Source organism: Cynoglossus semilaevis, chromosome 12, assembly GCF_000523025.1.
Source record: "Cynoglossus semilaevis isolate Cse_v1.0 chromosome 12, Cse_v1.0, whole genome shotgun sequence".
Taxonomy (NCBI): Eukaryota; Metazoa; Chordata; class Actinopteri; order Pleuronectiformes; family Cynoglossidae; genus Cynoglossus; species Cynoglossus semilaevis.
The window spans coordinates 15889977-15903700 of record NC_024318.1 but is presented as its reverse complement, the minus strand read 5'-3'; the positions used below and the strand labels follow the sequence as shown (position 1 = coordinate 15903700).

Below are 13724 nucleotides of genomic sequence, written 5' to 3'. Positions count from 1 at the left end.
CCCCTCATCTTAAAAGTCGTGTGAGACCAATTAGATACTGGAACATAACAGGAAATGATCTTTTTTCAGTTCTTGTAAAAAGTCTTTTAAGCCTTAACTTAAACCACGTATCGCAACTGCAACGGAGACGACTACCAAAGGACCAGACTGAAGATTTGTTATTTAATGAGGTAAGAACAGACCTTCACACACACACATATCAGTCACATACACATATAGTCTCCTGCAATGTCCATTTCACCCCTCGTTACCTTACCAGCCTCAGTAAGACTCCGCAACTCACGTTCGTGACGTAGACTCTTTTCCCTTGTTCAAATCCTCGAAACTCATTATTGTTACACAGAACATTTTCCTCCAAAAAATTCAAGAATCTCAATGTAAATGTCCAAGTTAACAGCAGGTAAAAATAAATAGGTCTAGTGTTCGATGTGGCTCTTATTTCAATCATTATGTGTTTGTGTGTGTTTGTGTGTGTTTCAGGTACTGGATTGTCACGTTCCCTGCAGAGTTCAACCTTGACCTTGGTCTGATTAGGATTACAGAAGAGTTTAGAGGCGTTGCGGCTCATCTCGGCAGCGAGGAGCATTTCAAACTCATCGACATCTCCACCATGTAAGATATTTTGCGTTAGCAATGACAGTTTTTTTTTTTCAACAACTTCAGGTCAAGCACCCAGCTAACGGCAGGCTAGCTAGGCCTTACTAAGGGCAGGACAGGACAGGAAAAAAAAAGAAAGCAGTTGTCACCAACTGTTTTTTTTTTCTTTTAGTCCTTCTTACGATTGGATGCGGAAGCTGACCCAGAGAAAGAAGCAGACTAAGAAAGGCAAGGCCTCGCTGCTGTTCGACCACCTGAAGCCCATCGAGCTGGCCGAACACCTCACCTTTTTGGAGTTCAAGTCCATCCGGAGGATATCGGTACGCTGAGCGAGACCTTGGAAGACGTGACGTTGTTGTTGTGAGCCTCCTCGAAAAGCTTTAACAAACTGATGTTCCAACGTCTTCATTCCCCAGTTCACCGATTACCGCAGCTACGTGATCCACAGTTGCCTGGTTGACAATCCAACTCTGGAGCGGTCCATCGCACTCTTCAATGGAGTTTCGCAATGGGTCCAGCTTATGGTACTGAGCAAGCTAACGCCTCAAACCCGTGCGGAGGTCATCACCAAGTACATCAACGTGGCTCAGGTAAGAGACGGACATTGTACCTGCGCCGTTTCAGCGTGTATGTTTATTATACCTGTATAATTATATCATTTTTCGTATAACCTCATCGTGATTGATTATCTTCGAATCATACCTGTCACGCATTCAGTTCATCCAGCTAAAAAAATTCCCATCTCAGCCCTCCTCTGTCACTTCAGGTGTGCCCCAGGGCTCTGTCCTGGAGCCCCTTCTCTTCATCATTTATCTTCTCCCAACTGAGATCATCCTCCTCCTTTATTTAATTTAATTTAATTTAATTTAATTTTATTTTATTTTATTTTATTTTATTTTATTTTATTTTATTTTATTTTATTTTATTTTATTTTATTTTATTTTATTTTATTTTATTTTATTTTATTTCATTTTATTTTATTTGTTAAGTTAATTCATTACGCTCACACCCGTTCTCCTTCCCCTTTTCCCTTCACTTCAATCAGGAACTTCTGCACCTCCAGAACTTCAACACGCTCATGGCGTTGGTCGGAGGACTGAGTCACAGCTCCATATCCCGACTTAAGGAGACTCACTCCTATCTGGCTCCGGAGGTCATGAAGGTAAGGCTGTGGTGAGGGAGTAACTCAACTTGACGTTAAGAGGGTCTGATGTGTACTAACTACTCTACCTTCAGGTGTGGAGGGAGATGACAGAGTTGGTGTCTTCCAGCAACAACTACTCCTGTTACCGTAAGGCCTTCAGTGAGTGCCAGGGCTTTAAGATACCCATCCTGGGCGTGCACCTCAAGGACCTGATTGCAGTGCACGTGGTCTTCCCTGACTGGGTGGACGACAATAATAAAGTCAACCTGGTGAAGATGAATCAGCTCTACGTGACGTTTTCGGAGCTGATGTCTCTGCAGAGTGCAGCCGCGCAGGTTGAGCCCGACATGGACCTGATCTACCTGCTGACGGTAAGAAGGGCATCCTTCATAGGTTTTTGTCACTTCGACCCTCAGGTGGGTCGTAAGAGATTTTTTTTTTAGGGTCGTCTCGCATCATGTTTCGAAGGTTTGTGACTTTTAAAATATGGGTCCCCAGAAAAAACAGTTTGGGAAACACTGAACTATAGTGTATAGTTCTAGCCATAGTGTAGGACAAGGGTGTCAAACATATGGACCGCGGGCCAAAACAGGCCCACTAGGGTGTTCAATATGGCCCACTTGATGAATTTTCATACTGAAAAAAAAGCAAAAACACTTCATTTCAGAGATGATTTTTCAAATGATATTTCAATAAATATGAATATTTTCCAATATACCTGTACTTACTTTGCATGAAAGAAATCAGCAAATATTGGACATTGTTATTTATAGGTAATTATGTTGCGATTGTAGTGGTCCGGCCCACTTCATATCTTAGTCTTTGAACCTAAACGAGTTTGACACCTTTGATGTAGCGGTTATCACATCTGCCTTACAAGCAGAAGGTTAACGGCGCCTCCTGTGGCAGACTGTGTTGGTTGCGACAACTCTGAACTCTGACACTGTGAATTCCTTAATTGTGAGTTGAATTAGGGATTTTTTTTTTTTTCATATCGATGTTATAACCCCAGATATTGTGTGTTCTGAACTGCGTGTACGTGTTTGAACTTTCTTCCTCTGTTTTCTAGCTTTCTTTAGATCTTTACTACACAGAGGACGAGATTTACGAGCTGTCGTTGCTCAGGGAGCCTCGTAACTCAAAATCACTGGTATGTTTTCATTTTTTTTTTCGTTCTTTTGTCCCTCCCGCCCCGCGGCTATTTGTAGCAACCAATAAATATTTGCTAGGAGGCGCAGTAAAATGAGACAGTTTACAGAAACTTCTTCCTTGATGGTCTTCATAAAGCAAACGATGGAATTATTTAGCGATTTTACCGAACCAAAAGTCACGTAAAAACACATGAATGGATTCGTCATTTATCATTATACAGCTTGCTTCGCCAACGACTCCCAACAAGCCTATGGCTCCCCTGGACTGGGCCTCCGGCGTCACCACAAAACCAGACCCGACAGTGGTCAACAAACACATCAGAAAAGTGGTGGATGTAAGTCGACCGCATTACGTTTAAAATGCGGTAACGCAATAAATTATTTGTAAAACATCCACGCACTATCGGACTCACGGTTTCTGGTCTGGCTTTTTGAAGTCTGTGTTCAGGAATTACGACTACGATCACGACGGTTATATTTCTCAAGAGGACTTTGAGAGCATCGCTGCTAACTTTCCTTTCCTGGATTCCTTCTGTGTTTTGGACAAGGATCAGTGAGTGTGCATGAGTTATTCAGTCCTATACATTAAATCAGCATTTCTTCTCATTCTTCTCATATTTTACCATGCCACTAAACCTAGATCATCATATTGTGAAAGTAAAAGTTTGAAAACATCGCCCCCTGTAGATCTAAATACTCTAATGTCTCCTTACCTTTTGGTCTTTTAGAGACGGACTGATCAGCAAGGATGAAATGATGGCCTATTTTCTTCGCGCTAACCCAGTGCAGTGTAAAATGGGACCAGGATTCATCCACAATTTCCAGGAGATGACTTACCTGAAGCCCACCTTTTGTGAACATTGTGCTGGATTTGTGTGTATATTTTATCCATTTATTTTCCTGCTACTAAAATGCAAAACAACCATGATATTATACCCTTGGTAATTTTCTTTTTTTTTTTCTTTTTCTTTTTTCAAACATGCTGATTCACTGTTGGGAACTGCAGTTGTGGGGAATTATCAAACAAGGCTACAAGTGCAAAGGTACGGCGTCTCACTAAGCAAGACTCATGTATTTGGTGTTTATTCTATAAAGTATACAAATATGAAATACCTTGACTGTGGTATGCAAAGAATTATATATTATTATATATAATTTATATACTGTATATACATATATACATACACACATATACAATTCACATTTTTAAAAATTGATTATTAATAGTTACACATATACTGTATAGTCAATAGCAATAACAAATATTTTAATTTTTTTTTTCCTTCTTTCTCATTTCCGTAACGATATGCGTCACAACGCAATGACTTCATGATAATGACCAACATATGTGTGTGTGTATATATTTATTTGTATATTTACATAATATTTCTGGAGGATGTTTTTTTTGACAGCAAGGTTGTCAGTGGCAGCACCTTTGATCCTAACTCAAACCGAAAAGAATTTAACGAAAAATTTTACCGTTGCAGACTGTGGCGTTAACTGCCACAAACAATGTCGAGAGCTGTTGGTTCTGGCCTGTAGGAAGCTTCTGCGCTCGGGTTCTGTGGGCAGCGCCAGCCCTGCCAGACTGTCCCACAGTTCACTGCCCAGCAGCCCAACACTGCCCACCTGTAAAGGTCAGGTGAAAGAATCGCCGAAAAATGACACTTTGGTTTGTGATAAGTGATATGTGGAGAACCAGAGGCTCATTGAACAACACAGCCATTAATAAAACATCACGTTAAGGTCCTATATCAGGGCGTGTCAACATCACGTTAAGGTCCTATATCAGGGGGTGTCAAACATATGGCTTGCGGCCCAAAACTGGCCCACTTTGGGCTTCAATCCGGCCCGCTGGATGAATTTAAAAAAAAAAAAAAATCATGTTCAGGAAATGTTTTTTAAAATTATATTTCATCAAATAAGAAGATGTATTTAATGTACTTCTATGCGTGAAAACAAAGGGGAAAACATGGACTAATTGTTATTTATAGGTGATTATGTTATGATTGTACTGGTCCTCCCTTCCTTACATCTAATTTGGCCTCTGAACTAAAATGAGTTTGACACCCCTGTTCTATATTATTTAGTCAAAAGGCTGCAAAAAAAGTGGAAAAGTAAATGTATTTACATGCCTAAAGCTTTTTTTTAAATTAAGAGAATATTATCAGTGTGTACAGCCTTTACATTATCATCAGTCCTTACCCGTATATGTTTTCTCCTTCAGATGAGGACGAGGTGTTCAAGTTCCCGTGTGTCTCTGCAGCCAGTGCCACTCAGGGCACTCAGTCCATCACCCTGATGACTGGTTCAGCTCAGAGGATCTCAGTGCGTCTGCAGAGGGCCACCACGAGTCAGGCCACGCAGACCGAGCCCCTTTGGCCAGGACACAGCTGGGGCTCCTCACACAGTGGCCCTCACACTTTCCCCAAAATGAAATATAGGACTCACAGGAGGTCTTCTAAAAACAAAGGTGTGGCTACGCGGGATGCGCTGAATGGCAAGCAACACCAGGCGGTGACATCACGATGTAGCTTGGAGTCTCAAGAAAAGTTTGATGTCTCACAAGAGCTCGTGCAGAACGGGGTTACGCCCAGACATGAGGTAATCAGGTCTTTATACACCAGGGGTGATTTCGTCCCATTTTTGGTCGTTTTTTTAGTAGGATTATGAAACCAAATTCTATTAAAGTCTATTGAAGGCATGGGCAAACTAAGGCCCGGGGGCCAGATGTGGCCCGTTAATCCTTTTTTAATCCGGCCCGCCAAACTTTTCCAAAGTATATAATTTATTAATATTATCATTATACTTATACTGCCTTTACTCTGCAATACCCATGTTTCCCCAATAGATGGTGTATAAAATGGTAAAAGCATTTTAGCATTTTAGCCTTTTAGCCTTTATGCATGACTTTTACATGTCATTTATCTTATTTCACACGAACGCTCCATTTATCTGCTCCTGACCTATATATATATATATATAATTCTGCAATTTACTCACACTTTCCTTACTAAGTGTGGAGCCTGGCCTGTTCAGTTGAACACTGCAGATATATGAGCAGGAATTGAAGAAACACACCTATGCAAGGCTCTCGCAAAAACAGTGACTGTGAGTCTGCCACAGTTCCTGACAGGTGACATCAATGTGTCTTATCCTCTCCTTCAGAACAGCTGACTTGTCGACGGTCCAATCCAAGGCTCCAGAAACTCACAAGCTCCAGGAACCAGGATGTTCTCCTCTCTGGGGCAGGCGCTGAGCTGCCTGAGGTTCCCCTTCAGTGACCTGAAGTCACTGTCTTGTCTGTAGCCCTCAGAACAGACAGACAGAGCTGCATGAGAAGACTACCGTATGGGGCACGGTATCGCCACCTGCTGTAAATCAATGAGGATTTACAGCCTTCGGCGGGATCCCTCAGGATGTAGTACGTCTGGAATGAACATGAAATAAACACAAAAGTAATGAAGTGTTGTGAACAGGAACGGTGACAGCAAAATTGTTTACTAAATGCAAATTTGCTGACGTTGGACTCAAGAGAAGACATTAACATACTCTGACATAATATTTAACTGAATGTATTACAAATAAAATGAAGGCGTCTGGTGAGAGCATCTGTCTGCTCAAGGAAAATCCATCCATCCATCCATTTTCATCCACTTATCCGTTACCAGGTCGTGGGGTCAGCAGTCTCCACGACCGCCACCCAAATCACACTGCACCGTACCAACCCCTCTGAACCTTCCTGCGGGTGGTGAGTCCACTGGAAGGTCCCAACCGCCCTAACCGGGATTGGATCTTCCCCAGGAGGTGAACCCGGGGGTTCCACACCAATGACAGAGACATTGCCTCTGGGCCAAAGCGTCACCTCAAGGAAAATGTTTTTAAAAAAATTGTTTAATTCTAACTTTTTTAACTTTAACATTTTGATAGAATGCAAGACTGTAATTAATAAATAATATTAATAATAATAATTTGCAAGAAATGAAATAATAATAATAATAATAATAATTTGCAAGAAATACATATTCCAGTATGGTGGTAAGTGCTCTTATCGTACAGGAGGAAGGTCATCAGAATGACTGGTAGTGTGAAATGTTCTCTGTATGTGGTCCTCGTCTGAAAAGTAAACAAATATAATATAATCTATATCAGAAATGATTGAAAAAGCAACTAATACTATTAAACAAGGGTTGTTGTAAAAAGATGTGTTTCAGATTTCTACATGATTTTTAGGTGCACAGACTCAGGTCACTTTCAAATGCTCAACAAAGAGAATCTGATGAAGCAAACAACCCTCAATACGTTGTCACTTGATCTGAAAAATCCACCAAAACAATACAAAAAACAAAACAAAACAAAACTATACAATACATTCATTGGCCCACCATTATTATCTAGCTAGCATAGTTATTATATATACATATGCATATACAAGAGAGTGATTATAACGTTAAGTTGATATAACTCGAAATATTATCAATATTAATTCGACTCGAATCTCTTCAATTATACAAACTAGTTAAATTAATATCCAGTATCTGTCATAGTCAATGTGTCGCACAATTGTGTGCCATTACCATATATAGAAAAACAAAAATACATTTCCAGTTGCCATTTCCGCTAAAACTCCACTCCGGTAGGTGGCAATGCAGCCTCTTTTAGACCAGCGTACGGACGGTTCTCACGCTCATAGAAGAAGTGCAGGAAGTATAACGTGTGTCTGTAACAGCTGAGCTGACTGATAGGCGAAGTCTGATTTCCATTCTAAATCCTTTGACAGTATAATTGTTGAGTCTCTGGGATGGAGAATGATATCATTGTCTCCCTCGAAGACTTGGGGTAGGTATAAATATAACACCAGCACTAACGGCTCTTCACATGTAGTCCGTGAACTGGACCGGTCTCTATATTTAGCAGCCTTGATCAACGTAGTTGTTTTTTTAGCTAACTATGTGGTTAGTGGAGTCGCTGCGCCTCGTTGCCGACGTGTTGGTGATTACAGACAACCGATAAGTCGTTTTTATGTCTCATAGGCTACGTCAGCAGAAAACACAAGGGTCCGAGTAGATCAGAATTTCACTCAAAGTAGTTGAGTGAACAGTCGTTAAATCTGGTCCCGTACTAAAGGTTACCTACAGAAAATGTATTTGGGCGTAATTACGGAAAGGCTCAGTGATAACAACTACGTATTGAATTCTACTGCGCGCGTCGCCAAATTACGTTCAAATTGTTGCTGTTAGATTTCGTATTCGATCAGTGACTGAGAAATGCTGTTAAATTAGCAGATTCGTACAAGGTGCATGCACAATTGATTTGTTTTTTTTTGTTTGTCCACAAGCTGCAGGACATCTGTACATGTATTGTCCAAGCCAGAATCAGACCCGGAACAAAAAGAAACTCCATAAAAAGTCGAGATCCAATTAGGGTCTTTGGTGTTTTGTGGTGGTTCTGTATATTAATGAAAGTTGTACATTTTGACTGATCGTCTTTTCATACTGTTCCGGATGACAACCTACAGTACTTGCCTTGACTACCATACTGTTCCGGATGACAACCTACAGTTGACTATCTCAGTTGTTTCAAGCGTTCAAAGGCCTAGTGCATTGTTTCCCAAAGACTGGGTCGCGGCCCTCAGGTGGATCGCAAGTCGTCTTGCATCATGTTTCCCAGGAGTTTACGAATATTGCCTATTGACTTGGGTCGCGAAGGTTTGTGACTTTTAAAATATGGTTCCCCAGAAAAAAAAAAAAATCGGAAACACCGGCCAAGTGTTTATTTTCTTCTGTGCTTAATGAACTGCTGTGCAAAGGACGCTGGGAAATGTCGCAGAATTGCTCAGGCTCCTAAGGATGATGTTAACTTAAGACAGAACCGTCGCTCATTGACATGAACTTCATTGTAAAACCATTAAATGTCATTTTTAAGACTCATTTTCTCAATAATATTTAAAGTAGTAATTTGATGAACTCACAGGGAAGTGTGTGGTTCTGTGGTAGATTGATTATTATATATGTTTGCGTGTTTGTGTGTGTGTTTTCAGGTACCAAGGCCCCCTTATGGAGGAAGGGGCTCTGGACTCTGCCGTCACTGGTGGGGCAGCTTCACCTGAGTTCACCAAACTCTGTGCCTGGATTGTCTCAGAGCTAAGGCTTTACTGCAAGTTGGAGGAGAATGTCCACGCCACTAACTGTAAGATATATGGTAGTTACGTTTTTGAAGTTGATCTATGTTGCCGGGCTATTTTTAGGCGGGTGTTTATCTCGACTTCAACCACTTAATCCTTGTTGCGTTCATTGGGACGCTGATGCTAATCTAATCAGTTTTTGTGTTGAAGGAAGACTACATCAGAGGGCGTCTTCTATGATGTAAATCAGGCATGGGCAAAATAAGGCCCGGGGGCCGGATGCGGCCCGTTTAGCTTTCTAATCCGGCCCGCCAAACTTTTCCAAATGATATAATTTATCTATATCTTTATTTATCACCATACTTTACCCACGTTTCCCCAATAGAGGGCGTAGAAAATGATAAAAGCATTTTAGCATTTAGCCTTAATGCATGACATTTACATGTCATTTATCTCAGTTCACACCAACGCTCCATCGATCTGCTTCTCACCTGGCCCCACTGTCAAATTTTAGGACCAGTTTTGGCCTGCGGGTCAAAAAGTTTGCCCTCACCTGTGTGATTTTTGCTTTTTACGCTTTTTGTTTTGACAGGACAAAAGTTCATTATCTTCTCATAATGCAACAATTTTGCACATTTTTGTTTCCCTTCAGGTCCAAGTGAGGCGGAGAGCTTCCAGCTGGAAATGAGTGGGCTTTTGTCAGAGCTCAACTGTCCTTACGCTGTCCTCAACAGTGGAAGCATCAGCCAAAGACTCCAAAACAGGAAAGACTGCCTTCTGCTCATTAGTATGTTTATTTTTTAAGCTCTTTAATAAAGTTTTTTTTTTTTTTTTTTTAAAAAAATTTACATGTAATACATGGTTTTACTATAGTAAAGTGCAGGGCAGGATAATACGAAAGCATTGCAGTTCATGGCTCAAATATGCATACAGTAGCATTTACCTTGTAAAGTATAGTGAACTTAACCTTTAATAAAAGAAGAAAAAAAAAACAGACCCTGAAGACTGATTTATACATTACAATAATTGCGCAGCATCTTGGGAATTTGATTGAATTCATTTTGTGTTTCAGCTTTTTTAGTGTCAGAGTTGGAGGCATCGAGAATGATTGTCGTCAACATTCCTCAGAAGAAGGGTCAGGACTCTGGTAGCCCCGTGTTTCAAGATTTAAAGGGAATCTGCATGACACTAGGAATGTCGAAGCCTCCCGCCAACATCGCAATGTTCCAGTTTTTCAGTGGAATAGAAAAAAAGGTCCGAATGATAACATTTCAATCCTCTGGTACTTTGAAGAGCCAACAGGTTTTTAGGCCAAGTCCACACAGGAAGCATGGCTATTTTGGGGGGGGAGATGTTTATTTAGGGTGAATATAAATCTACTTTTTTTCAGTCGGAGTCCAGAGTCTTTTCGAATACATATTTGTATCTTTTTTTTTACTCTGACCTACATGACGAATTTCAAAATAAGATGTTGCTGTAAAATTTGAAAAGTCAGATTTACTGGAAACATGCTCTAATCAAAAATAATTTTTTATTATGCCCATTTGTGATGATTTTGTAGCAGATTTAAAAGCATTGATGACAAGTCTATGGCCAGTGGTTTCTTTTGGACCCAGGTGTAGTTTATCATAACATGTCTCAAAAGGAAGTGGCTCTTTTTTTTTCCCCCAGTGTTGCTTAGATGTTCATTTGTAATTTAATTTTCTTGTTTTTCAGCTAAAAGAAGCCATCGGTCGAGTCCCACCGAGTCACGTAGGAGAGCCTTTGATGAAGAAGGCCTTAGGACCTGTGCACCTAGTAAATACTAAAACTAAAATGATATTGAAACAGAATCAACCCTGGAAATGCTGTGTAAGCCACTACTTTCTCTGTTTTTTTTTTTTTTTTCCAGGAGAAAATTGAAGCTATAAACCAAGCGCTAGTGAATGAATACGAAGTGAGAAGAAAGATGTTGCTGAAACGTCTTGATGTGACTGTACAGTCTTTTGGTTGGTCTGAAAGAGCAAAGGTATATTTTACACAAATTGTATATAAGCATTGTTACTGGAAGGACACGTTTGGCTGTGGATGTTTGACCATGTATCTAAAAGACATAGAATTGTCATTTTGGGGGGTTTTTTTCTTTCTTTTCATTCACAGACACGTGGTGAGAAGTTGGCCAAAGTTTATCCGCCTTTGCGTTCGGCACTATCTACTGCAAGTAAAATTTCTGTTGCCCATCTTCTGGCCGCTCGACAAGACTTCTCCAAGATTTTACGCACAAGCAGTGGCAAGATGAGAGAGAAGACGGCTTGTGCTATTAATAAGGTGAATTTAACAGAACATCCCTTTAATGGCCTTTAGTACTGTTTTTCTTCTTGTAATGTGTATATGTATGTATGTGTCTACATGTATGTATATGTGTGTATATGTATATATATGTATATATGTGTGTGTATATGGTATGTATATGTATATATATATATGTATATATGTGCATATATGTATATATGTGCATATATGTATATATGTGCATATATGTATATATGTGCATATATGTATATATGTGCATATATGTATATATATGCATATATGTATATATATATGCATATGTGTGTGCATATATATGCATGTGTGTGCATAATATGTGCATATATGTATATATGTGCATATATGTATACACATACATATATGCATATGTGTGTGCATATGTGTATATGTATGTATGTATATGCATATATGTATGTATATGTATATATGCATATATAAACTTAAACTTAAAAATGTATGTGTATATATATGTATATATGTTATATATGTATGTGTATATATTTATATGTATATATGTCAGGCCAATCGGAGATAATAGAACTTGAAAATGTGTGAAAATCATTTTACTTTATTTTATTATGTTTTTTGTTCAGGTCCGAATGGGTCGAGTCCCAGACAGAGGAGGGCGTCCTTGTGAGATTGAGCCACCTCCACCAGAGATGCCTACGTGGCAGAAGCGCCAAGATGCCCCACAAGGTGGAGGACACTACGGTGGGGGAGGACATGGAGGTGGCAGAGGGGGTTACGATCAGTACTCTCAAGGTGGCCGTGGAGGCTATGAGAAAGGACAAGGAGACAGGAGTGGGAGAGGAGGAGGAGGAGGAGGAGGAGGTGGTGGGAGAGGTGCAAAGGTGCAAGGAGGCTGGGGAGATGGAGGTGGAAGAGGTGGGTACAACCAGGGCCACTATCAGGATGGAGGAAGTCATCATGGGGGAGGAAGAGGAGCATATGGAGGAGGTGGGGGCAACCAAGGAGGGTTCCAGGAATCAGGGTACCATGGAGGTGGCGGCGGCAGCGGCGGCGGAGGAGGAGGTGGCAGTTACCATGACGGTTACCACCAAGATGGAGGATGGCATCAGGAGAGAGGCGGAGGTCGCGGAGGCCGAGGAGGCAGGGGAAGAGGAGGCCGTGGCGGAGGAGGTGGACAGGGGGGAGGATGGGGAGCTAGAGGGGGCCCTAATTTTAACCAAGGTGGACAGTTTGAACAGTTCTTCCAGCAGGGGGGGCAGTACTATAATCAAGCTGGCTTTAATCAAGGGAGACATTACACTAGTTGAAGACAGCCAGGGGGCACTGCAGCAGAGTCCACACAAAAAAGGACTATTTACTATCTGTCAATTAATATAAACAGGCCGAGCAGGTTATGCTAGACAAGTTAAAAAAAGACATGTCATAAATCTGGCAATGCTGTTTCATAATTTTTTTTTTTTCAGGCACATAGTGTCTTGAGAAAGTAAAAACTTTTTGGAGCCCAAATGCTATGCTCATTTTGGGATGATGCCATTAAATCAAAACACAAACCTTTGCACTACTACACAAGCTGCTACATGTGTTAGCTAGGCTTCTGACATGTTAATATTATAACGCGTATATAAATACCTTGATTTGATGGACTCTGCTGTTCTGACTCGTCTTGTGGCATATGATAAATCTTACGTTGGACATTTCTTTAAAAGACAAGGACTTTCTTTTGATGTTAATGTGGGTGCACATATTGTATCCAAGACGTTCCACACAAAAATCAACAACATAATTGCTCCTCTTGAATTTGGACACAATTTTACCTTTCCAGTCCTGATTTTGTTTTAGTAGATTTGACTGGGATTTCTTTATTTATGACGTCTCATCATGTAGAGATTGCATGGATGTGTAAATAAGCAATAAAATCTGAACGAATAAAATAACATTTTTTTCAGTTGGTAGAGCGGTGGTCAGAGATAAGTACGTTTGTTGTTTTGTTTTTGTTTTTTGAGTGAAAGATTGACTTCTTGTTTGAAAGATTATTTGTGACCCATAAAGTTCAGAAAGTGGTATTGATGGGTTCTTGAAACATTTCTTTAAATGTTATTTTTTCGAATTAGAAACTAAACTACCATCCCCATTGAGGGATGAAAAAGAACGTGAATAGAACAAACTATAACATTTTTTTGTTATATATGTCATTTGATGCCTGTGAGTTTGACTGTTCAACGGAGATTGCATGTGGCTGACAGTAAAAAATATTTTTCAAAAGCGATGCCAATAAAAATAATTCTGCCTCTCAAAGAGTGTGTCCGACCATCACGCAGTAATGTGTCCACTTCTCAGTGACTCCCAGTCAGAACTATCTAATCAAAGTCAATAGAAACTGAGCTACAACATGGTTTAATATGCTTTGCCATGGGAATGTATTAACTTC

At 40.3% G+C, this 13724-nt stretch overlaps 2 protein-coding genes across 8 annotated transcripts in view; both read left to right on the top strand.

Annotated features, from left to right (window-relative positions):
* rasgrp3 (RAS guanyl releasing protein 3 (calcium and DAG-regulated)) overlaps positions 1-6496 on the top strand; it is a 12751-nt gene extending 6255 nt beyond the window's left edge. For 4 of the 6 annotated variants that reach the window (XM_025060977.1, XM_025060975.1, XM_025060978.1 and 1 more), the window contains 14 exons: positions 108-170; positions 481-612; positions 770-917; positions 1014-1187; positions 1643-1759; positions 1834-2112; positions 2811-2891; positions 3114-3227; positions 3330-3445; positions 3621-3765; positions 3899-3935; positions 4380-4529; positions 5120-5496; positions 6066-6496. In XM_025060977.1, coding sequence (XP_024916745.1) covers positions 108-170; positions 481-612; positions 770-917; positions 1014-1187; positions 1643-1759; positions 1834-2112; positions 2811-2891; positions 3114-3227; positions 3330-3445; positions 3621-3765; positions 3899-3935; positions 4380-4529; positions 5120-5496; positions 6066-6176 — 2044 coding nt within the window. In that variant the 3' untranslated portion in view covers positions 6177-6496. Of the gene's footprint in view, positions 1-107; positions 171-480; positions 613-769; positions 918-1013; positions 1188-1642; positions 1760-1833; positions 2113-2810; positions 2892-3113; positions 3228-3329; positions 3446-3620; positions 3766-3898; positions 3936-4379; positions 4639-4672; positions 4924-5119; positions 5497-6060 lie in introns of those variants that run through there. The other 2 variants (XM_017037000.2, XR_003051339.1) reach the window with 2 other exon arrangements.
* Positions 6497-7572: 1076 nt separating this feature from the next.
* fam98a (family with sequence similarity 98 member A) overlaps positions 7573-13724 on the top strand; it is a 7807-nt gene continuing 1655 nt past the window's right edge. The window contains exons 1-8 of one of the 2 annotated variants that reach the window (XM_025060907.1): positions 7573-7731; positions 8933-9081; positions 9669-9803; positions 10089-10270; positions 10733-10813; positions 10908-11024; positions 11156-11323; positions 11920-12302. In XM_025060907.1, coding sequence (XP_024916675.1) covers positions 7694-7731; positions 8933-9081; positions 9669-9803; positions 10089-10270; positions 10733-10813; positions 10908-11024; positions 11156-11323; positions 11920-12302 — 1253 coding nt within the window. In that variant the 5' untranslated portion in view covers positions 7573-7693. Of the gene's footprint in view, positions 7732-8932; positions 9082-9668; positions 9804-10088; positions 10271-10732; positions 10814-10907; positions 11025-11155; positions 11324-11919; positions 12365-13724 lie in introns of both variants that reach the window. The other variant, XM_008322456.3, reaches the window with a different exon arrangement.